This window comes from Jatropha curcas, chromosome 8, assembly GCF_041381405.1.
Source record: "Jatropha curcas cultivar XTBG-Jc1 chromosome 8, XTBG_Jcur_1.0, whole genome shotgun sequence".
Classification (NCBI taxonomy): Eukaryota; Viridiplantae; Streptophyta; class Magnoliopsida; order Malpighiales; family Euphorbiaceae; genus Jatropha; species Jatropha curcas.
In genome coordinates, this window is record NC_143158.1 from 7813029 (window position 1) to 7837240 (window position 24212).

At 34.2% G+C, this 24212-nt stretch overlaps 1 protein-coding gene across 1 annotated transcript; it reads left to right on the forward strand.

Moving 5' to 3' along the window:
* Positions 1-22381: 22381 nt before the first annotated feature.
* Positions 22382-24017, forward strand: LOC105634335 (uncharacterized). Its single transcript, XM_012217181.4, has one exon. It carries the CDS (start codon positions 22461-22463, stop codon positions 23754-23756), a length of 1296 nt encoding a protein of 431 aa, XP_012072571.1. The 5' UTR covers positions 22382-22460; the 3' UTR covers positions 23757-24017.
* Positions 24018-24212: the final 195 nt, after the last annotated feature.

A 24212-nucleotide genomic window follows, 5' to 3' on the forward strand; every position in this document is an offset into this window, starting at 1 on the left:
TTATAAAATATTTTCATTCAAAAATAAAAATATTTAAATAACATAAAATTATATTATGCATTAATATACTTAATTTTATTATTACAAATAGATTACATCCTTTATTTTTAGAAAATTTTACAAAATGATAACAATTCATCTTATTTATTATAAATAATCAATAATAAAAATTCAAAAATTTTTAAATAAAAATTTTCTAAAATTATTTTATTTCTTTTAATTATGAAAGATATGAATAATATTTATGAAGTTTTTAAATTAAAATATAATTTTTTATTGTCACTAAAGGAACACATTTCCATTTTCTAGTTTCTGGTTTTCATTTTTTAAGAAAATTGTTTTATGTAATTAAATACACCCTTAACTTTTAACAAAATTTTTCAAGCTTGATCAAAGTTTAAAGGAGATTGAAAATAAAGCTTCATCAGAAGTAAAATTTGAGAAAGACCTCTCGATTATATTATTATAATCGTGTATATCGGTTGATTTTACACTATGTTAGCTGTATATCTGAATATAACAAAAAAGAAAGAGTACAGCTAAGTACCAACCGTCAACCATGTCAGCATGGGTTTGTCAGGGTGTTTGGGCTTTTATGTGTAAGGTCCAAATGAAAAAATAAACAGATATTGAGTATGATGGACAAAATTATGTGTGTTTTGATAGATAAAATTGCGTGTATTTTTGCAGTTGTTAGCTGTTAGTAATATTTAGCTGTTAGCTATTTGATAGCTTTTTAAAAAATATTAAAAGTTAAATATTATATGAGTTAATTTTTTATAAAACGTTATCTTAACTTTTAAAAATTAGTTCAAACATTGTGTTCTTGAACACTTTAAAAATAGTGTTTAACTTTTTGACGATAAGCTACTTAAAAAAATGTTACAGAATACAGCGATCAATTCTACTAGATATCAGATTTTGAAACTTTAATTTAATAAATGTCACTTTGACATAAACAATTAAAATAATATCCGTTTTATTAGTGATTTACTTATTTGTCATTTTACCTAATGAGACTTTTATTTTCTATTTGGATGTTTTTTAGTCCACCGTGATGTTTCTTCTTCTTGTGATCGCTTTTTTTTTTTTTTTTTCTTCTTCTTCTTCTTCTTCTTCTTCTTCTTCTTTCAATGGTAGGCCATAACTCTTACCTTTTCTTTTTGTTTCTTCTTTCTCCTCTACTTGTTAGATCTGTTCACCGCCTCTGCCATTTTTGTTATTCTACGATTTATTTCTGTTTTTTGAATTTTATTTTTCTTATGCGATTTCATTTTTTATAAAATGATAGGTGTTATTTTTTATAGTATTTTTAATATAATTTCTATTAGGATTTTTTTTATAGTATTTTTAATTAGTTTTATTTAAAACTTCCTTCAATCATATTTCATTTTATTTTGAAGAATTTTGCATGATTTCTTTAAAAAAGCACCCAAAAGTGATAAAAGTTAATTGGATTGCCGACATTTAGCAAGAAGCATGCCCAGGCTGTGCTATCCAGTACCCCCGTGCTACTTTGCAGAGTTCAACTAGATTTCATTGGGAAGAAAAACAAAACCTAAACAGTTTCATATCTTCAAAAGATTTTTTCTTCAATAGAGATTCACTTTTCTAAATGAATATGAAGATATTCCAAACAGTCTATATAAAGAGAGAGACTAGCCATAACTATTATTCACTGTATATTATTTTTTATTCTATTGTTCTCCACTCGACATAATTTCTCTCTCTTTAAATTTCAAGTATTCAATTTGGTGTCAAAATTTAAGAAAGCCGCTCAAGCCATCGTTGATTAGTTTTTATTTCTTTATTATTCATTATGGGATTATTTATGAGTTTAATTGAGTTTAATTTATTTATTATGTCGAACTAAATTTTTTTATTAGGATATGATGTAACTTAAATTCAACTCCAATTTATAATATTAGATTTTATTTTCTTTATTCAAGTAAAATTTATTATTAATCTTAAAGTTTCCAAGTAGAGTTTCTCTCATGGATTGATTTATTTCATTAATCACTGTTGAGAGAATGGTTTTTGATATGAACAAGGTAATATATGGGAATAACAATTTGATGCGAGTGTTAGATAATTTGATTCGTGACAGGTTTTCATAAAATTAAAAGCCTTAATTTGTGGATTTCTGAATAATTATAGAACTTAATGATTTAATCTATATTTGGTTGCACTATTGAGAGATGGGTAATTGAATTAGGATAAAATAGATAATAAAATGTCGAGAGAACTTATTAGCGATTTTATATTTATTTCTCATTCTTGAATAATTAAAAATGAGTACCAAACTAATATGATAAATTGGATAAAATTAAGTGAAGTCAAAATCCCTAGTAACTTTTAAACCTTCGTTCTTTTCAACAATTACTTGCTTGGTCTCATTCTTATTGTTTTACTTTAATTCTTCTATTTTTACAATCATCATTCTTATTATCGTTTAAATAACAGTAGATTAACACAATTCTGGTATTTGGTATACAATTTTCATGGGACGATATTCTACTTAGTTTTTATTATTTGTTTGCGATTTCATGCACTTATGAAATTGTCTTGTCATATAAGCATATCAACAGTTTAATACTTGTCAAAAAATTGTTACCGCCGTTGATGTTGTTTATGTTTTGAAGAGACAAGATAAGATTCTTGATTCTATTTGGATATATATATATATATATATATATATATATATATATATATATATATATATATATATATATATATATTTATCTATCGTTGTTGTTACTGTCGCCAATTACCGATCGTTAGTTGTCATCGTCGTTGTTGAATCACGTAAAATAGTTTGAAGATTACTGTTTTTTTTTTTTTACCAATATTGACATTTCTCTTAATTTTTATTTTTACTTTTTTTTAATATTTTATTACTCTATAAATATGATTTCTGACATTTGTTAAGTTACCGTGAATAAAATAACCAAGTGTTGAGCAAGCCCAATATTCGGTTTCACCCCCTTCAAGATGGTGGTTGATAGTTGACCCATCGGACAAAAAATTCGAAAAAGCTAAAAAGGGTAGGATAACTATACTTAGACACTTGGACATTTGCTAAGTTTCCTAAATAAAATAACCCATGCTAGAGAAAGGGTTCCGTTTTCGAGTCTATTTCCAATTCTTCCAAACCTAAATCTAGGGTTTCCCTAGTCAATGCTAATTTGACCATAATTTGATTATAATTTTTTTTCATTCGATATTATATACAATGAATCTGCACTCTCATTAGAGGCAATGAGTCCCATTAAGGAGAAGGAATGTAAATTGAAATTAAATGTTACAATATCAAACATTGAATTTGGGACCAACCCTACCACCAAGGTAGGGGATCATTTGCTAATTTGATTATAATTGGACTATTCAACTTTATTTAGTATGATAATCTAACTATAATTTCAATGATTATTATGCTACACAAACACACTCACACATATATATAATATATTTAGTACTTATAATTGTAAAATCATAATTTTAACTATAGCATTTCTAATTATACTTAGCACTATAATATATGTAATAGTAATAATAATTTTGAGAATTTAACTATTGAAATAAGAAATTAAATTTTTATTATTTTATGTTTATGATTTATTATAAATGATTGTTTATTTATTTGAAATATTAATGTATTACTTATTTAGTGTAGTGTGTCCTTGCTCCTGGTATATGAGACTACTCCTTACACTAAGCTAATCAACCAAAGTTTTTTTTTTTTTACTACCAATAAAAATAATTTTTTTTAATTTGCTTTTGTGTCATTGAAATAAGAAATTAAGTATTTTTTTATTTTATGTTTATGATTTATTATAAATGATTGTTTATTTATTTAAAAAATTAATGTATTATTTATTTAGTGTATTATGTCCTAAACGTAAGGATGTCCTAACTTTTTTAAAAAATTGTCGTATCCGTACATTTCTGTATCTGGTGTTCTATGTCCATGTAACCTAACTCTTGGTAGATAAGACTACTCCTTACACCAAGCTAATCAACCAAGGTTTTTTTTAATTACCAATAAAAATAAAGTGTTTTTTTAATTTGCTTTTTTGTCATTGAAATAATAAATTAAGTATTTTTTATTTTATGTTCATATTTATTATAAATGATTGTTCATTTATTTGAAATATTAATGTATTACTTATTTAGTGTACTATGTCTAAGCGTATGGATGTCGTACCTTTTTTAAAAATTCGCGTATCCAGTTTCCATGCAACATAACTTCTAGTATATGACTTCTAGTATATAAGACTACTCTATATACCAAGCTAATCAACCAAGGTTTTTTTAGTACCAATAAAAAATAAAGTATTTTTTAATTTATTTTTGTGTTGTTGAAATAAGAAATTAAGTTTTTTTTTTAATTTTGTATTTATAATTTATCATAAATGATTGTTTATTTATTTCAAATATTAATGTATTATTTATTTAGTGTAGTGTATCTTAAAAATTATGGTATCCAATAGGTTTCGTATCTCATGTCTCGTTTTTGTGCAACTCAACTCCTGGTATATGAGACTACTCTATATGCCAAGGTAATCAACAAATGTTTTTTATTACCAATAAAAAAATGAAGTATTTTTAAATATTCTTTGTGGCAATGAAATAAGAAATTAAGTTTTTTTATTTATTTTATGTTTATAATTTATTATACATTGTTTTTTTTATTTATTTAAAATATTAATGTATTACTTATTTACTGTAGTATGTCATATAAGCGTGTAGATGTTCTACTTTTTCAAAAATTATCGTATCATGTACGTTTCAATTTATATTTTTTAAATTGCTTATATATTATTTAATAGTAATATATTGTTTAAATTGCGTGTGGATTACTTATTAATTATTTTGTAAGAAAAAATAAATTTATATTAAATTAAATGCTAGTGATAATCTTTTTTTTTCTAGATATTATCTTAATAGAGGGATTATCTAAAAATATAAAATAACGATCTTTTTACAATTCTTGTAATTGTGCTAAATGTGTGCCAATTACAACATCCGTCGTTCAATAATCCAAAATAATGACAAGTGGCAAACTGTGCTACTTACACTTGGCTTCCATATAAAACAAATTACCCTGCTTTTATATATTATATAGAAGATTTCCTCTTGTTGCCACGTTAGATTATGTAGGAGTGAGCATTTGGTTCGGTCAATTCGCCAATTCGATTCGGTGAATAAATGTTAAGTTAAAATTTTGGTTAAAGAAAATTAGATTTTCGATTAAAAAGTTAATTTAACTAAATTAATTAAATTAGCCGACTCTCAAAAACTACGTCCTTTTAATTGATTAAGTGGATAATAAAATTAAAAATATTTTAATCTTTATTTTGATTAAGTAGTGATTAATCATTTTGGTTAATTTTTATTTGGGTTAAAGATGGTTAATTACATATTTCAATCGATTAATTAAGTTTTTATTTTCTTTAACTTCAATGCAATTAATGATTAAAATTAATTCGTCCAAAATGATTAGGTTAAAAGCTTAGTTTGATTAAATTCGGTTAAATAAAAAATTTTCCTTTAAATATATGCTTGTTAAATCTTGAAATAAATGTAATAGCATAATTAGGCTTTTCTTAGCTCGTTTCAATATAAATATAACTGTGAAAACACCAACTGGATAGCCCAGCTTAACAGCCTGACACAAAAGATTGTACTTCTAATTGATGCGGGGAAAATAATTATTTTATCCTAACATTTGACCAAATTATTAATTCGTTTTTACAGTTTGACAATATTAATTAATGTTTTCTGAGATTTACTTTCGTTAGAATACTTAATCCTATCGTCCATTTTTTTTTACTTTCTTCCAAACTAATTATAAAATATTATTTTTAAATAGCATTCAAATTTCAATTATATTGAAAAAAAGCTTCTAATTTCTTCAATAATCTCCAAAATATTAATTAAGCATTATAATTGTTAACTTGGACAGAAGCACACTCTGTGAAACAACCCAAATTTATATTTTCAAAAGATTTTCTAATTAAATCTAATGTACCGACAGCTTGGAAATTAATATTAATATTTTAGTGTGAATACTGTGAGAAACCGAACCAAAAACCGATTGAAAAAGCCGAAAACCAGTCATAAAATTGAAGATTTGGGTCGAACCGAACCGGATCGAACCGGTTCGACCCAAACCATCTAGAAAGCTCTTCTCCCTCTATATCCAGCACACGCCTCACCTCTCCTCACTCACTCCCTACGCCTCCGACCACCCAGCAACACCACAGCGCCACCACCCTCCTCCCTCCTCTTCTTCTTCTTCTTCTTTTCTTCTTCTTCATCTTCCTTTTTCTCTTCCCTCCTTCCCTTCTTCCTCACTGCGCCTGTGTCCCTGGCGAGACAGCAGCAGCTCACGCCTCCCACGTCGCACGCCACTGCCAGCAGCTCCGCCCTCTGCCAGATCGCGCAGCGCACGGCAGCAGCACAGCCTTCACTTGGTCGCGCCACCACCGTGCCTGCTGCTCCGCTTCTCTCCACGCCGTCAGCCCCATTTCCGGTTAATCGCATTCCGGCAACACTATAAAATTGGGTAAAATTTTAAGATTTGTGAATGAAATTTAGCTGATCTATTTAGTTAAGTTAGTTTTAATGAATAAAGTAATGCTTTGTAGTTAATTCAGTTGGTCAAGTTAGTGTTAGTGTTAGTGTTAGTAATTAGTGTTAGTGGTTAATTAGTTAAGTTAGTTGTAGTTAATTGTTTGTAGCTAGTTTAAGTAGTTAAGCTAGTGTTAGTAATATTAGTCAATTAAATTAATTTTATTATTTGAAGTTAATTAATTTAGTAATATTAGATAATGAAATTAATGTTATTATCATTTGTAATTAATTAATCTAGCTAAGTTAATGTTAGTTAATTAAATTAATCTTATTACTTGTAGTTAATTAAGTTAGTTAATTTAATTTAGTAATTGTGATTAGTTAATAGATTTATAATTTTAGTGTTGATTTAATTAAGGTAGTTTAGATATAATGATTATGGTAATGTATAATTTTAATTGTGTGGTGATGTCGAGATTTATGGAGGATGGAAAATTGGATTGATTGATTGCCCGATGGATGGGCTGTGTGGTTTGCAAATATTAGATATATATTGTTGATATTTTAACAGGTGGATAGTCCAATTTTTAGGGGAGATGCTGCCGAAATTTCGGTAGAAAGTAAAATGAATTTCGGTGGCAAATAAAATTCATTATAGAAATTTAATTATTTTAAAGAGTAAATTATTGATAGAAATTAAATAGGTTAAGATTAGAAGTGTGATGAATAAATATTTTATCTGATATAATTCTTTTTTTTTTTTTCCGATGTCATTCTTACTTTGCTTAGATCGCCCGGGTCCATCTAGTGCTCCTCCAGGACAGAATCAAAGTTAGGACCTCGCTCTCGACCACTGTGAGTAATAATAAATAATGCATATCAACATGCATTTACATAGCATTTTTCTTTACAAACCTTATATCTATATATGTATTTTATTAAAGCTCATATTTATTTTATGATGCATAATTGTATATTTGGATGTATTTGATGTGGTACGTTGAAAGAATTGTTTGAATAATTGTGTTGTGCATATATTGTGATTTGTTTATGTGGAATTGGGATGAAGTGAGTCACCATGGGTTTGTGAGAATGGTATATGTGATATGGATCCTGAATATGATATGAAATTTGGCCGGGTAAATGGGAGATCGGCGCCCCCGTGTGCACCTGCTGCTATGATCTGTGTGATATGGAAAACCACAGGTTGGTTTCTTTATTGGGCGCACCTGATAATCTAGATCTGATCGCAGCCCGCAGGGTGGCCTCCTGTTGTGAGCGCCTGATGATCTAGATTTGATGGAGACGCCCGGGTTACCTCCTGTTGGTACAGGAAAGAAAAGAGAGAGTGGAAAAACAATGAGAGGGCTGGTCAAGTGAGGATTAGACCGGTCGGCCAGTATGGGGGATCGGCTCCCTGGTGCACATGTGAGAGGATGGGCCATGTGGGAGGACGGCTCATCGGGGGATTCGGTGACTCCACTGACTAATTTCCACGTGATGTGATTATTTGAAGGTGAAATTGTTTGTGGGTGCTGATGTTATGCCATATGATTGATTGTGGTGTGATCATTTAGTATATTAGGGTGCATTTCGTGTGACTGTATGTGGTGTGTATTATTTATTATTATTCACTGAGTTGCAAAACTCACCCCCTTCTCTCCAAACCACCCAGGTACTAGGAAGCAGTTGATTCGACTGAAGCTCTGCAATCTCCTCCGCAGAGTTATAAATGTAACCTTCATATTTCTGCTATTTAATTTTGGATGTATAAGTTACTCTATTATCAGATTATTATTGAACTCCGCAGTTATAGGATTGTGTATTTTAATTAGGCTTGCCGTATGCGTTTTTTTGGAATGACGTGTTATATTTTAGACGTAGGCATACTAGTATACTCATATCCTGAATATGACTTATCGTATTAGGCCCAAATTAAACTTCAATTGAGATATTTAAATTTTGGGCCGGATTGTATAATAATTATATTTAAACCCTACGGGTATGGGCTTACTGTTATTATTCATTGGTGTGACTGATGTTAGTAGAATAGTTTAGGCTTACTACGGGCCTCGGGGGCCTTAAGCTTACCTGGGCCCTAGTGCCGGTCCGGCCCATAGTATCGGGTCGTGACAAAGGTGGTATCAGAGCTTAAGTCTATGATTTTAGGAATGACTGCGGAGTTATTTCTGTCACGTCTTGATATAGTATCATTTGCCTCTTACATTTCAGCGTGATTACCGTTAGAGTCATATTGTATACTAGGCTGATATATATATAAGTGATGTTAGTAGGATTGGTCTTGTTACGTTCTGATAGATTTTGTGTTATACTTTGAATTTCAGCATGGTGAATACTAGAAGAAGAACATCCGGAAATACAGAGCGAGAAGCTCCAGATGAAGCCTCTTCCGGGCATCCAACCAACCCGAGACACCGGAGGAGTAGACGTACTCGAAATGAAAATAATCAGGAGGAAGGTATCCAGGAAATTCATAACGAGGAAAATTTGACTGAAAATCCTACAGAAATGAGCACACTAATGTCTGGACTTCAGCGAGCTATAGCAGCTATGAACGAAATGTTGATACAGCAACAGCAGTTCTTTCAGACTCAACAGCAACAGCAACAGCAACAGCAACAGATGCATCCACCTATGCCTGATCCAGCAACACAACTATTTCAGCCGGCTCCACCACCTACTGTTCCGAGGGCTGCTAATGATAACCTTTATGACAGGTTCATTCGTTACAAACCACCTAAGTTTACAGGCACCGAAGATGCTCATTCCTTTCTAGCCAGAATTAGAGAGTTCTGCATTGAGTTGGGTTGTGATGACGAGAGATCCATCATATTTGCAGGCCGCAGAATGGAGGGTATGGCTGACATGTGGTTCAGAGATTATGTCCTGCCTGTTGTTAACGGGATGAGCTGGCAACAGTTTTCTTCTCTCTTTATTGACCGCTTCATACCAGAAGGAACTAGGAGGGCCAAAACGAGGGAATTTGAGTCCTTGGTTCAGGGAAATTTGTCTGTAGACGAGTATGCTACCAGATTCATCGAATTGAGCAGGTACGCTCCAGGGTCTGTACCTGATGAGGACACAAAGGTATACAGGTTTGTCAGCGGGTTAAATGCCGTATATGCGACTCTGTTCCAGCAAAAGGGACAAGATTTTAATGCTGTGGTGGATTTAGCCAGGCAAATGGAGGCCAAATATATTTCTGATGGACTTATCTCAGGCAGAAAGGGTGATAGAGCTGTAGCCCCACTTGAGGCTTTAGGCGTACCAGGGAGGAGTGGATCTTTCGTTATGGGTGCTCAGTCTTCGAGTTCTCAACTTCAGGGAAGAGGAAATTTTGGCAGAAGAAAAGATAAAAGGAGACAGTGGCCAAGAAAGAGTACTCATTCAGGTGGTTCCAATAGTGGTCACAGTTCAGGTAGCAGCAGACCGAGTGCGACTGTCTGTCGCAGGTGTGGCAAGGCTCATAAAGGAGACTGCGATCTTGATCCTAATGCTTGCTTTAGGTGTCATCAGACGGGACATTATGCTAGAGACTGCCCATTTCCTTCGTCTCGATATGTGCCACCCCAGTCTTCCATGGGTAGTGTGTCCAGACCTCCTTACTCTACACCGTCAGCTTCTGGTACTAGACTTCTTGGCCAGCAGGGCCGTGGTTCTTTTGGTAGGGGCAGAGGCCAGAGTTCAGGACAAAATTTGCATGCTGCTGGAGCACAGCCCCGACTCTTCCATTTGACTCCGGGAGATGCTCAGGCATCTAATGCCGTGGTGGCAGGTACTTTCATTATTGGTTCTTTGGAAGCACGAGTATTATTTGACCCTGGTGCCACCCATTCATTTGCGTCTCCTAGGTTTGCTATGAGAGTAGACAGAGTGCCCGATCAGTTAGACATTCCCTTGCTGATATCGACGCCTTTAAGTGAATCTATTTATACTAATTTAGTCATTTTGAACTGTCCTATTGTTCTTGAAGGCGTAGACTTGCCTGCAGATTTAATTATCTTAGATGTGATAGATTTTGATGTGATCTTGGGAATGGATTGGTTAGCTAAGTACGATGCAGAGGTCCATTGTAAAAGGAAAGAGATTGTTTTTAATCTATCAGATGGCAAGAAACTTGTTTATAGGGTGGATAAGAATATAGCTCCTTATAATCTGATTTCTGCAATTAGCGCCAGAAAATTGTTGAAGAAAGGCTGTCAAGGATACTTAGCGTTGGTAAAGGACACCACAACAGGAACTCGTAAAGTTGAAAGTATGCCGATCGTGAATGAGTTCATCGATGTGTTTCCAGAAGAATTACCCGGTCTTCCCCCAGACAGGGAAATTGAATTCTGTATTGATCTGATTCCTGGCACAGAACCTATTTCCATGCCGCCGTATCGTATGGCACCAGCGGAATTAAAGGAGTTGAAAGAACAGTTGCAGGAGTTGTTGGACAAGGGCTTCATCAGACCAAGCACTTCGCCTTGGGGTGCTCCAGTCCTATTTGTGAAGAAAAAGGACGGTTCGTTTCGCCTATGCATTGATTATAGGCAATTGAATAAGGTGACGGTGAAGAACAAATACCCGCTTCCTAGAATTGATGACTTGTTCGATCAATTGCAATGAGCTACATATTTCTCAAAGATTGATCTTAGATCTGGTTACCATCAGCTAAAGATCAGGGAACAAGACATTCCTAAAACGGCTTTTAGAACCAGATATGGTCATTATGAATTCCTTGTCATGTCCTTCGGACTCACCAATGCCCCAGCAGCTTTCATGGACCTGATGAATCGTGTGTTCAAGCCTTACTTGGACCAGTTTGTGATTGTGTTCATAGATGACATTCTAGTTTATTCTAGAACCGAAACAGACCATATACACCATCTGAGAATTGTGCTACAAACTCTGAGGGAGCATCGGTTGTATGCTAAATTTTCCAAATGTGAATTCTGGCTGGAAAGTGTAAATTTCCTGGGTCATGTGGTATCTAAGGATGGAATCATGGTTGATCCTAAGAAGATTGAGGCAGTCATCGATTGGCCGAGGCCGACTACTGTCACTGAAATTCGCAGCTTTTTGGGTTTGGCTGGCTATTATCGCCGTTTTGTGCAAGACTTTTCTCGAATAGCGGCACCGTTAACCAGATTGACCCAGAAGAATGCTAAGTTTGTATGGTCTGATTCTTGTGAAGCAAGTTTTCAGAAGTTGAAGGAGTGCTTAACCACAGCTCCAGTATTGGCCTTGCCATCAGGTGATGAAGGATATGTGGTGTTTTGTGATGCATCCAGAGTGGGGTTGGGATGTGTTTTAATGCAGCATGGTCGAGTCATTGCTTACGCTTCCAGGCAGTTGAAGAAGCATGAACAGAATTATCCCACTCACGATTTGGAAATGGCAGCAATCATTTTCGCACTAAAAATATGGAGGCATTACTTGTATGGTGTATCCTGTGAAATATACACTGATCATAAAAGTCTAAAGTATATTTTTGAGCAAAGAGATCTAAATTTGAGACAGAGGCGCTGGATGGAGTTCCTTAAGGATTATGATTGTACCATTCAGTATCATGCTGGAAGGGCTAATGTAGTAGCAGATGCTCTAAGTCGAAAATCCTTGGGAAGCTTAGCTCACATTTCGGTTGAAAGAAGGCCGTTAATTCGGGAATTGGATGGCATGCTTGATGAAGGCCTTAACTTAGAAATTCCTGCTTCAAACTGTTTGTTGGCTCATTTCAGAATAAGACCGATGTTGCTTGACAGAATTAAAGCTGCACAAGATAGAGACCCGCAAATGCAAAGAATTGTGCAAGAGGTAATTACTGGTGGGTCAGGAGACTTTTTGATAGACAGTGATGGTGTACTCAGGAAGGGTACTCGTGTTTGTGTACCTGATGTTGATAATCTTAGAAGGGAGATCTTAGATGAAGCCCACTATGCTGCTTATAATGTGCATCCGGGTACTACAAAAATGTATCGGGATTTGAAGGAGAATTACTGGTGGACTGGAATGAAGAAGGATGTGGCAGAATTTGTGTCCAAATGCCTCGCTTGTCAGCAAGTAAAAGCAGAGCATCAAAGACCTTCTGGATTACTGCAACAACTACCGATACCAGAATGGAAATGGGAAAGGATCACTATGGACTTTGTGGTTGGACTACCGAAAACGCCAGGAGGCTATGATTCAATTTGGGTGATAGTGGATCGACTTACCAAGACAGCTCATTTCTTACCTGTGAGATCCTCTTATAATGCTGACAGGTTGGCAAGGTTGTACGTTAAAGAGATAGTGCGCCTTCATGGGGTTCCGGTATCTATCATTTCGGACAGGGGAACGCAGTTCACTTCGAGATTTTGGCAGTCGTTGCAGAAAGCTTTGGGAACTCAGCTTGACTTTAGTACAGCCTTCCATCCACAGACTGACGGGCAATCTGAGAGGACTATTCAAACCCTGGAAGATATGCTTCGGATGTGCGTATTGGATTTTGGAGGATTTTGGGACACGCACTTACCATTGATCGAGTTTGCTTATAATAACAGTTACCAAGCAAGTATCGGCATGGCGCCTTATGAAGCTCTGTATGGCAGAAAATGCAGGTCTCCTATCTGTTGGGGGGAAATAGGAGATAGACAACTGGTAGGGCCTGAGTTGATTCAAATCACATCTGAAAAGGTTCCTATCATTCGGGACAGGATTAAGACAGCATTTGATCGACAGAAGAGCTACGCTGACCCTAAGCACAGAGAGGTGACATTTCAAGTGGGAGATTTGGTCTTTCTGAAGGTATCTCCTATGAAAGGTGTTCTCCGTTTTGGTAAGAAAGGAAAACTAGCTCCGAGGTATATTGGACCGTATCCTGTAGTTGCAAGAATTGGAGAAGTGGCTTATCAGTTGGACATGCCTAATGAGTTTTCTCATGTACACCCAGTATTTCATGTGTCAATGCTACGGAAGTACGTTCCTGATCCATCTCATGTCTTAGAGCCGCAGGAGATTCAGGTGGGTGAAGATTTGACATATGAAGAAATACCGATTAGCATTCTTGATTTCCAGATTCGTAAACTTCGATCTAAGGAGATTCCTATGGTTAAAGTTTTATGGAGAAATCATTCGATGGAGGAATGCACATGGGAAGTGGCAGCTGAAATGCAAAGAAATTATCCTCATCTTTTTCCTTCCAGGTAAAGCGTTTTGTACCAACAATGATCAATTGTAATGGATTCTCTTTTGTTAAGTACGATCCTTCTTTGTTCCTCATATATATACTATGATCTTATCTTGCCTGTTTCAAAATTCGAGGACGAATTTTTTTAAGGGGGGAAGACTGAAACAACCCAAATTTATATTTTCAAAAGATTTTCTAATTAAATCTAATGTACCGACAGCCTGGAAATTAATATTAATATTTTAGTGTGAATACTGTGAGAAACCGAACCAAAAACCGATTGAAAAAGCCGAAAACCAGTCATAAAATTGAAGATTTGGGTCGAACCGAACCGGATCGAACCGGTTCGACCCAAACCATCTAGAAAGCTCTTCTCCCTCTATATCCAGCACACGCCTCACCTCTCCTCACTCACTCCCTACGCCTCCGACCACCCAGCAACACCACAGCGCCACCACCCTCCTCCCTCCTCTTCTTCTTCTTCTTCTTTTCTTCTTCTTCATCTTCCTTTTTCTCTTCCCTCCTTCCCTTCTTCCTCACTGCGCCTGTGTCCCTGGCGAGACAGCAGCAGCTCACGCCTCCCACGTCGCACGCCACTGCCAGCAGCTCCGCCCTCTGCCAGATCGCGCAGCGCACGGCAGCAGCACAGCCTTCACTTGGTCGCGCCACCACCGTGCCTGCTGCTCCGCTTCTCTCCACGCCGTCAGCCCCATTTCCGGTTAATCGCATTCCGGCAACACTATAAAATTGGGTAAAATTTTAAGATTTGTGAATGAAATTTAGCTGATCTATTTAGTTAAGTTAGTTTTAATGAATAAAGTAATGCTTTGTAGTTAATTCAGTTGGTCAAGTTAGTGTTAGTGTTAGTGTTAGTAATTAGTGTTAGTGGTTAATTAGTTAAGTTAGTTGTAGTTAATTGTTTGTAGCTAGTTTAAGTAGTTAAGCTAGTGTTAGTAATATTAGTCAATTAAATTAATTTTATTATTTGAAGTTAATTAATTTAGTAATATTAGATAATGAAATTAATGTTATTATCATTTGTAATTAATTAATCTAGCTAAGTTAATGTTAGTTAATTAAATTAATCTTATTACTTGTAGTTAATTAAGTTAGTTAATTTAATTTAGTAATTGTGATTAGTTAATAGATTTATAATTTTAGTGTTGATTTAATTAAGGTAGTTTAGATATAATGATTATGGTAATGTATAATTTTAATTGTGTGGTGATGTCGAGATTTATGGAGGATGGAAAATTGGATTGATTGATTGCCCGATGGATGGGCTGTGTGGTTTGCAAATATTAGATATATATTGTTGATATTTTAACAGGTGGATAGTCCAATTTTTAGGGGAGATGCTGCCGAAATTTCGGTAGAAAGTAAAATGAATTTCGGTGGCAAATAAAATTCATTATAGAAATTTAATTATTTTAAAGAGTAAATTATTGATAGAAATTAAATAGGTTAAGATTAGAAGTGTGATGAATAAATATTTTATCTGATATAATTCTTTTTTTTTTTTTCCGATGTCATTCTTACTTTGCTTAGATCGCCCGGGTCCATCTAGTGCTCCTCCAGGACAGAATCAAAGTTAGGACCTCGCTCTCGACCACTGTGAGTAATAATAAATAATGCATATCAACATGCATTTATATAGCATTTTTCTTTACAAACCTTATATCTATATATGTATTTTATTAAAGCTCATATTTAATTTATGATGCATAATTGTATATTTGGATGTATTTGATGTGGTACGTTGAAAGAATTGTTTGAATAATTGTGTTGTGCATATATTGTGATTTGTTTATGTGGAATTGGGATGAAGTGAGTCACCATGGGTTTGTGAGAATGGTATATGTGATATGGATCCTGAATATGATATGAAATTTGGCCGGGTAAATGGGAGATCGGCGCCCCCGTGTGCACCTGCTGCTATGATCTGTGTGATATGGAAAACCACAGGTTGGTTTCTTTATTGGGCGCACCTGATAATCTAGATCTGATCGCAGCCCGCAGGGTGGCCTCCTGTTGTGAGCGCCTGATGATCTAGATTTGATGGAGACGCCCGGGTTACCTCCTGTTGGTACAGGAAAGAAAAGAGATAGTGGAAAAACAATGAGAGGGCTGGTCAAGTGAGGATTAGACCGGTCGGCCAGTATGGGGGATCGGCTCCCTGGTGCACATGTGAGAGGATGGGCCATGTGGGAGGACGGCTCATCGGGGGATTCGGTGACTCCACTGACTAATTTCCACGTGATGTGATTATTTGAAGGTGAAATTGTTTGTGGGTGCTGATGTTATGCCATATGATTGATTGTGGTGTGATCATTTAGTATATTAGGGTGCATTTCGTGTGACTGTATGTGGTGTGTATTATTTATTATTATTCACTGAGTTGCAAAACTCACCCCCTTCTCTCCAAACCACCCAGGTACTAGGAAGCAGCTGATTCGACTGAAGCTCTGCAATCTCCTCCGCAGAGTTATAAATGTAACCTTCATATTTCTGCTATTTAATTTTGGATGTATAAGTTACTCTATTATCAGATTATTATTGAATTCCGCAGTTATAGGATTGTGTATTTTAATTAGGCTTGCCGTATGCGTTTTTTTGGAATGACGTGTTATATTTTAGACGTAGGCATACTAGTATACTCATATCCTGAATATGACTTATCGTATTAGGCCCAAAATTAAACTTCAATTGAGATATTTAAATTTTGGGCCGGATTGTATAATAATTATATTTAAACCCTACGGGTATGGGCTTACTGTTATTATTCATTGGTGTGACTGATGTTAGTAGAATAGTTTAGGCTTACTACGGGCCTCGGGGGCCTTAAGCTTACCTGGGCCCTAGTGCCGGTCCGGCCCATAGTATCGGGTCGTGACACTCTGCTAGTAGTTATTTTCAGCCAGAAATCAAAATCTAATTCTTTAAACAAGTTTTAAATGTTAATAATGAAAACCAAAGATTTAAAGTTAAAAGGTTCAAGAGAATATGATATTTCTATTATGTAAAAAACATTTGATTTGGATTACAAGGATAAAAGAATATATATATATATATATATATATATATATATATATTCTTTTATCCTTGTAATCCAAATCAAATGATATATAACAAGAGAAAAGTGTTTTCATTATATTTTTTTCTATCCATCCTCACAGTTGACAATATTACACATATATTTATGTGCAAGCATGGGCTAGCCAATTATCCAAGTACACGTGTAGATGTCACCACTGCCACCTATCATGTCGTACAAATGATAATATCTTCACTCACAGGTGGGTGGAGGTTTCGTATGCACCAACTCTTCTATTTTTGCCTTTTTTTTTTGTTTTTTTTTACTATTCGATTATATAATGAATTTTCTATATTTTACATTATCAGCTGCAGTTATAATAATTTGAAAGCCTATCAAGAAACTAAAGGGAAGAAATACAAATTAATATTAAATGTTACATTGTGAAAAATCCAACATGGGACCTCTTGGTCTCAACTCTTCTAAATCTCCATGTAAGAAGTATTCTTTACATCCATACGAGAAACAGACTATTTTAGTATAGAAGTAATAACTAGAAGTGTACTCTGGAATTGTCATCTTAGTGGGGGGCGGAGCTAGAATCTGAAATTAGAAGGGGCCAAAAGAAAATTTTCAAAATTAAAGGGTTCCAAATCAAAGAACAAATAATTTTTTAGCACTGTTTATGAGTAAATTTTTAAATTTTGTTTTGAGTTTGAGGGTCTGGACTCTTCCAATCTCCCTCCTCCGACCCTTATCTTAGTAGTAGGAGCAAATGCTTATTCTTAATTAATGCTATATATACTTTTGTTCATAGCCTTGAGCCACCAAACAAACTTTACATCTTTTAAGAAATATATCCATCGGCTTTGATCTTAATAGAAAAGATCCATCTACTACCAATAATGGATGCACAAGATGAACGTGGAACAATATCCCTTTTATGATTTTCCTTCAAGTGCCTCAAGTTTATCACCCATAGCCTTTTTCCTACATTAATCATGGCTACCTGTGTGTACAATATAAGAGTTAGGTACAAAAATCAAATTCAAAGTAGTACGCAAGACATATGAGTTACCATAAGTACCAGGATGATAACCATATGATCTAGGACCTATGCATGATGGGAGCACAATCAAATAGGTTCGAGTGGTTGAGACATCAAAATTGGGATTGATCGCAAAAGGTATATCAGTTGACGATAAGTTGATGCCATGTTTTAATGTTCATCAATGTCAGAATAGAAAAGAAGATTGAAAAGGAATACATTTTATTAAAAACAAAAAATTATTTAAATATAATAAAAAATAAATGAAGATAAGGATTATATGTTATCCATAATTCTAGCCATGATAAGAACAAACATTAATAATTGATATCCTAAACAGCAGTTACAAAATAAAAATAAAACCTCTAATAAAAACATCTTAAATTAAAAAATGCAGTTGTATTTTGCAATGTCTAGGACAGTTTCTAACACTCTTTCTTGTCTTTGATACTGCAAACTCTCATCTTATCTCTCAAAGCTTCAACTTTAACTTTAGACAAAAGCTTTGGTAGAAGCATTAATAACTTGATCTTTAGTTTCCCAGTACAGTAAGGGCACTTCTTCTTTTTGAATCTCTCAAAATATAGAACTTTATTTTAAAATGCTTAATTTGTCTTCCCGTGAAGCTAAACCAAAAACAAACTTAGCAACTCAGAATACGCTCAAACAAGCAAAACATAAACAAAGCAAAACAAGCAAACTTAGCAGTGAACCAATAACAGATCCCGCCATAACTGAAGTAGAGGCAACTATTCACACCAAAGGTTGCAGAGAAGGAAAAAGGTTTGCGAAAAAGTCATTTGCACGAGAGACACCCTATTTTGCTAGACAGTTAGCAAACGCATTTTCAGATCGGAGAATATGCAGAAATCCACCTTAACAAACTTGGAAGACAGAGCCCAGATGTCGTGAATCTCATCCCAAAGAGTCCAAGGAGTGGCAGAAACATAATGACCCAAGAATAGCATTGGAGGAGTTTGACTCGATGATTATAGTAGAATTACACCAACCTTCCATATAGAAGAAATTGAGGGCTATCAAAATTGCTAAAACCTCTGTAGCATTGGAATCTTTCACACCAGTTGAGCATGAAAAAACCATATGGACATCTCCTAAATGGTCCTCTTCGTTACTTTCTTTTGCACTGGATCTTCTCACCACGCCATCTCTTCATCGATGAACACAAGATTAGCCATCTTCCACTCTCTGGTCTCCTCCTTCCTAAAACCCCTCAACACTTAACCCTTTAAATTTTCGTTTTCAGCTTTAAATGCTTTTGCCCCGGTCACCTCCTTGAAACCCACAACCACTGAAATGATTCCGCCGCGCTGATATCACCGGAAACATCATGATTAAACCCCAGAACTTCAAACACGCTCATAAATTAGGACTAGATAAAACACGAAAAGCAGAAATGAAGGGGGCAGGTATGTGAAATTCGAACAAATTTGTGCCAGGTGTTATTGATGTTGGAGCACCATTATTGTCTGTTCTTAAAAATAGTTGTCCTGTCCAAAAACTATCACCTTCCCCCTTTCTCGCTCAGGCAAGTTCTCTATCTCTCTCTCTCTCTCTCTCTCTCTCTCTCTCTTCGATTTTCGATCTTCGCTTTCTTTTTGTTTGGTTGCTGTGAAGTTATTTTGCATAAATAAAGTTAATAGCTTGCAGTTTATTTCGTATTTCAATAGGGGGCTTTTGTTAGCTATTGTTTAGATTCAAAGTTTACAATCGACCTTTTCTGTTATTTCTCTCCCAGCTACTAAATAGAGAGCTTTCTGGATTTTGCACTTTTCTTCGATTTTTGGCTTTGTACTTTCTTCTTTTGGTTTTTCAGTTGTTCTATGTTTTTAATGTTTTATTGGGTTTAGATTGTTTGGTTCTTAATTTAACTTCTGTAGTTGTTCTTGAATTTATTTTTGTTTTTAACCAATTTATATGTTTTTAGAGAGTAAATACTGGTCCTGCAAAAATAGATTTGGCTTGAGTTTTTAAATTTAAATGTTGATATTGATTTGAAATTGAATGGGCATTGTAATTTATTGTTTTTATGAATTAGGATCAAGAAAATTTTGAGAGTTGTTGCAGAGTAGCGTTTTTGTCTAGGAAGCGTATAGAGAACGAGAATTGAAAGATGGTGGTATAATATCCATGTCAGCAAAAAAAAAAAAAAAAATCATTTTGGCACAATATCCACGTTCTATTTGTATTTTAGGCTTATCATGTAAGTCCGAGATATTTGATTGAAAATTTTTTTGGAAATTTAAATATTTAATTGCAAATATTTTCTGTTGAAATATCGAAATAGAAAATTTTCAAAAATAGAGACACTAAATTTATAATTAATCCATTTATAAAAGTATATTCTTAAAATCTTAATAAGTGCCCAAAAAGAAAATCAAGTCACTACTCAATTTCCAACGCTTCCCTCAATCCAAATCAATATCTATATATAGCTATAATACAAAATTATTTTTTATTGCTAGGTAAGAAAAATGAGAAGATCTAAATTGATAATGATAATTACTTCTGACAATATTATGTATTTAATGCATTACAAAAATGAATATATGCATATACACGTAAATTTTTTAAACCCTAAAAGTGACCTAAAACAGAAATATGTAGTTCTAGTTTTTCTGTTTTTATAAATGCCATTTTCTTTCAAGTCAAATAAATGTAGAATATAATAGAAAAAATATCAAGAAAATTAATGTTTAATCATCAAGAGACCATCTATTTATTGCAAGGGAGATAAAATTTCTTAATAGTGTTACAAATTATAAAAAAAAAAGAAAATAAAAAATTATTATTAAGAATAGAACTTCTTTGAGAATTCAATATATAGAAAGAAACAAATTATATTTAAAAAATTACTAATTTGAATTTTAAAAATCAACCCCTTTTTTAAAAAGGACTAGCCAAGTCAATAAATGGAATTAAAGCAAATAATCCCAGAATCTAATTTTGTTTTTCTATTTTTCTAAATTGTAAATTTAAAATAAATAAATTATTTAATCAAGGGCATTCAAATAAAAAATGCTAATTGATTTATTATTCGTTCAATCTTAATATGAAAATTAATGTTAAAGCTGAAAAATTTCTCTAAATTTGCAAGTTCTCACTGAGAAAATAAGTTGTATAATCAAAAGTTATAGCATTATGCTTCAAATGCAGAAAATCATATATAAGATGAAGAACGAGCTTCTTATAGAACAAGAATAATGTAGGATTTTATTTTGTTCACCTTCTTTCAAAATCATTTAAAAAAATCTTTATACATTAATATTCTACAAATAATAAAATTAAAGAAAAAATTTTCTCAAATCGAAGAAAAACGATCCTAATTCAAAAACACAATCACAAAATAATTCAAGAGATGGAAATATCAGAAAAATTAAGAAAATAGAAATAAAAGAAACACAAATTGATGAAAATAATAAACTGCAGCTGGGATTAACCCATCTTGCTTGTCTTTCCTATTTTATCAATTGACTAGGATTTGCACACAAATGCCCTTATATGAGTTCTTCTCCATCTCGATTTGGCGTTGTATGAATCTTTGACCATCTAGATTCAATAAGAATAGCTAAGAGAAAGAGAGGAACAAGAGAGAGACACAAAGCGAGAGGAAGAGAGAAAGAGAATCGCAAAAAAGATAACAGAAAGAGACAAGAGAAAAATATGAAGGAAAATGAAAAATGAAAAGCTGTCGTTTAATGTGTGTGTATACACGCTCTTTTAGTTATTCTAGGATTATTCCGTAAAACGTGTAAAGTTATCGATTTTTATATCTTAAGTGGCGTAATAAGTTATTCGCAAATTTCAAAATATTATAGAATTTTTTAAAAAAATTTAGGAGTATATTTATATATTTATCGCTGTAGAGGAGTGTGATGACTTGTTTGTACTAAGCAACGTTAAACTGTTTGACCTTCTTTATTTCTTATTAGTAAATTTAAGTTGACTAACGCAGAGTTTAAAAGAGTTTTAACGGAACAACTCATTAGTGTAATGGAATAATAATATAAGAAGTATACAATTAAATTTTCAAAGCCGGATCTAACTTATGCAATTCATTATAATTCAGGGACTAAATAATGAATGTAGCAGATAACAGTGGAGCCCGAGAATTGATATGTATTCGAATCATGGGGACTAATTTTTTAAAATTACTCTTTAGTTTGGATAATTTTTAATTTTTTTCTATTTAAATAAATTTTTAAAAACTCAAAATAAAATTATTTATCTTATTTCAATTTTACTTTTATCTAAATATTTGCATTGAAATTTATTTTAATAAAATAAACATTACTTAAAGCTAATTTAGTCAATTATCTTTATTTTATTCTAAAATTAAAGCGATTTAATAATTTTTTTAATTCTTGTTAAAAAAAATAAAAAATAGTAAACATTTAACGGAATGAGACATGGTTATGGCCACAATTTAAAAATTGGACTTGAGTGAACATAATTGAAAAGATAAGGAGTAAATCGAATTTTGAACCTTTTTCTCAAAACTGTACCCGAGTCATACTCCTTGGGGACCCCAACCAAAGTCCAATCCATTTCTCCATTTCTTGTCCAAACGGTCAGTCATCGTCAAACCCACCAACGTTTCGGCGTTTCCGATAATGGACAATTACTCTCCTTCCTCTTCCTCCACCTCCTCCTCCACTGCTCATCCTACTTCCAACGCCACCACCTCCTCAAACACCACCACTACCACTACCACTACCGACCCAATGCAGTCCTGGTGGGAAGCCATTTCCAAAGCTCGTGCTCGGATCCTCTCTCTTTCTTCCCTCCTCCCTTCCGATCCTTCGTCTTCTTTCTCTCTTTCTTCTCTCGCCGACTCCGACCGCCCAGCAATTTCTTTCCTTTCCTCTGCAGACGCGTATTCTCTCTTCTCTTCTGCTCTCTATTCTCCTTCCTCTGGTTCTGGTTCTGATCCTCTGTGCGAATGGCTTTACGAAACCTACCTCTCCTCTGATCCTCAGCTCCGCCTAATTGTTCTTTCTTTTATTCCTCTTCTGTTAGGATTATATCTCTCTCGGATCCACTCATCGGATTCTACTTCCGCTCCTTCTCTTGCAGGTTTCGAGGCTGTTCTTCTCGCCATTTACTCTTCCGAGGTGAAATCACGGGCTGGAAAACCGGTTCTCATCCAGATTCCTGATCTTTCACAGCCGTCGCTTTACCATATACCTCAAAACAAACAGAATCCACATGGACTTGATCATTCTCGGCCGTCTATTGGGGTTTTGTCGCAGCCTCTAGAACCACATAGTGCGGTGAAGTCTACAAAGCGGCCGGTTATTGTTGGTGTTGTACTTGATTGTTATTTCAAGCAGATCTCGCAAATGCCGAGTTGGTCTAAGGTAGAATTGTGTAAATATGCAAGTGAGTGGGCTGGACAAGATTGTGCTTGTAAAAATAGATTTGATGGTGACACAGAAATTAAAATTGAAAATGGAAATGAAAATGGGTATTTCTTGGAGGATATGAATAGGAACTTTAGGGATGATTATAATAATCATAATGGTCATGGGCATGAGAGTGATGATGTTGTAGTGGAAATGGAGAAGTTGAGATTGGAAAAAAATGGCAAAGAGGATTTAGAGACAAAAGGGGTGAGGATTCCTTTACCTTTGGAGATTTTGCAGCCATTGTTGAGAATTTTGGGACATTGTTTATTGGGGCCGTTGAATTCACAAGATGTTAAGGATGCAGCTTCTGTAGCAGTTAGACGTTTGTATGCAAGGGGGTCTCATGATTTGGCTCCACAAGCAATACTAGCCACACGAAGTCTTATTAAGCTTGATAAGAGAGGCCGGGAGGAAGTAAAGGCTGCTGCTGCCAATGCTTCTTCCAATGCTAACACCCCCAGTAAAGCCAAGAAACCGGAAATTCTTTTGGTTTCAAAGTGAGGGATTTTGCAGACAGGGACAGGGATTTGCTTTGGAGGTAATGGATATTCTTTGGCCAATCTTTATTAGTTGTAAGTTTGTGCTGTATCAAATGTGCAATTGAATGCCCATATTAATGCATGCTTGCCTATACTTGTACTCCAGTTATTGTTATGTTAGCCTTTGGAATTTATTGGGTATTCTTATTTATAGGATTTGATTGTTCTTTTGAGCTAGTACTAGACTATATAATGAGAGCTACACATTGTTATTTGAACATAATCGTCTTTCATTTTATGATCGTAGGATTGTTTTACTAAATGTAAATTTATGTTGCTGGCATTCCATTGGAAGAGTATGGAATATAGATATTAGACATAATCTTGCCTAAAGTGGATTCTGCGAACAGTCTACTACTGTTTGCCATGTATTGGCCTTTCCCATGATTCTGAGTTTTGTATTTGTTGTTGGCTTTGA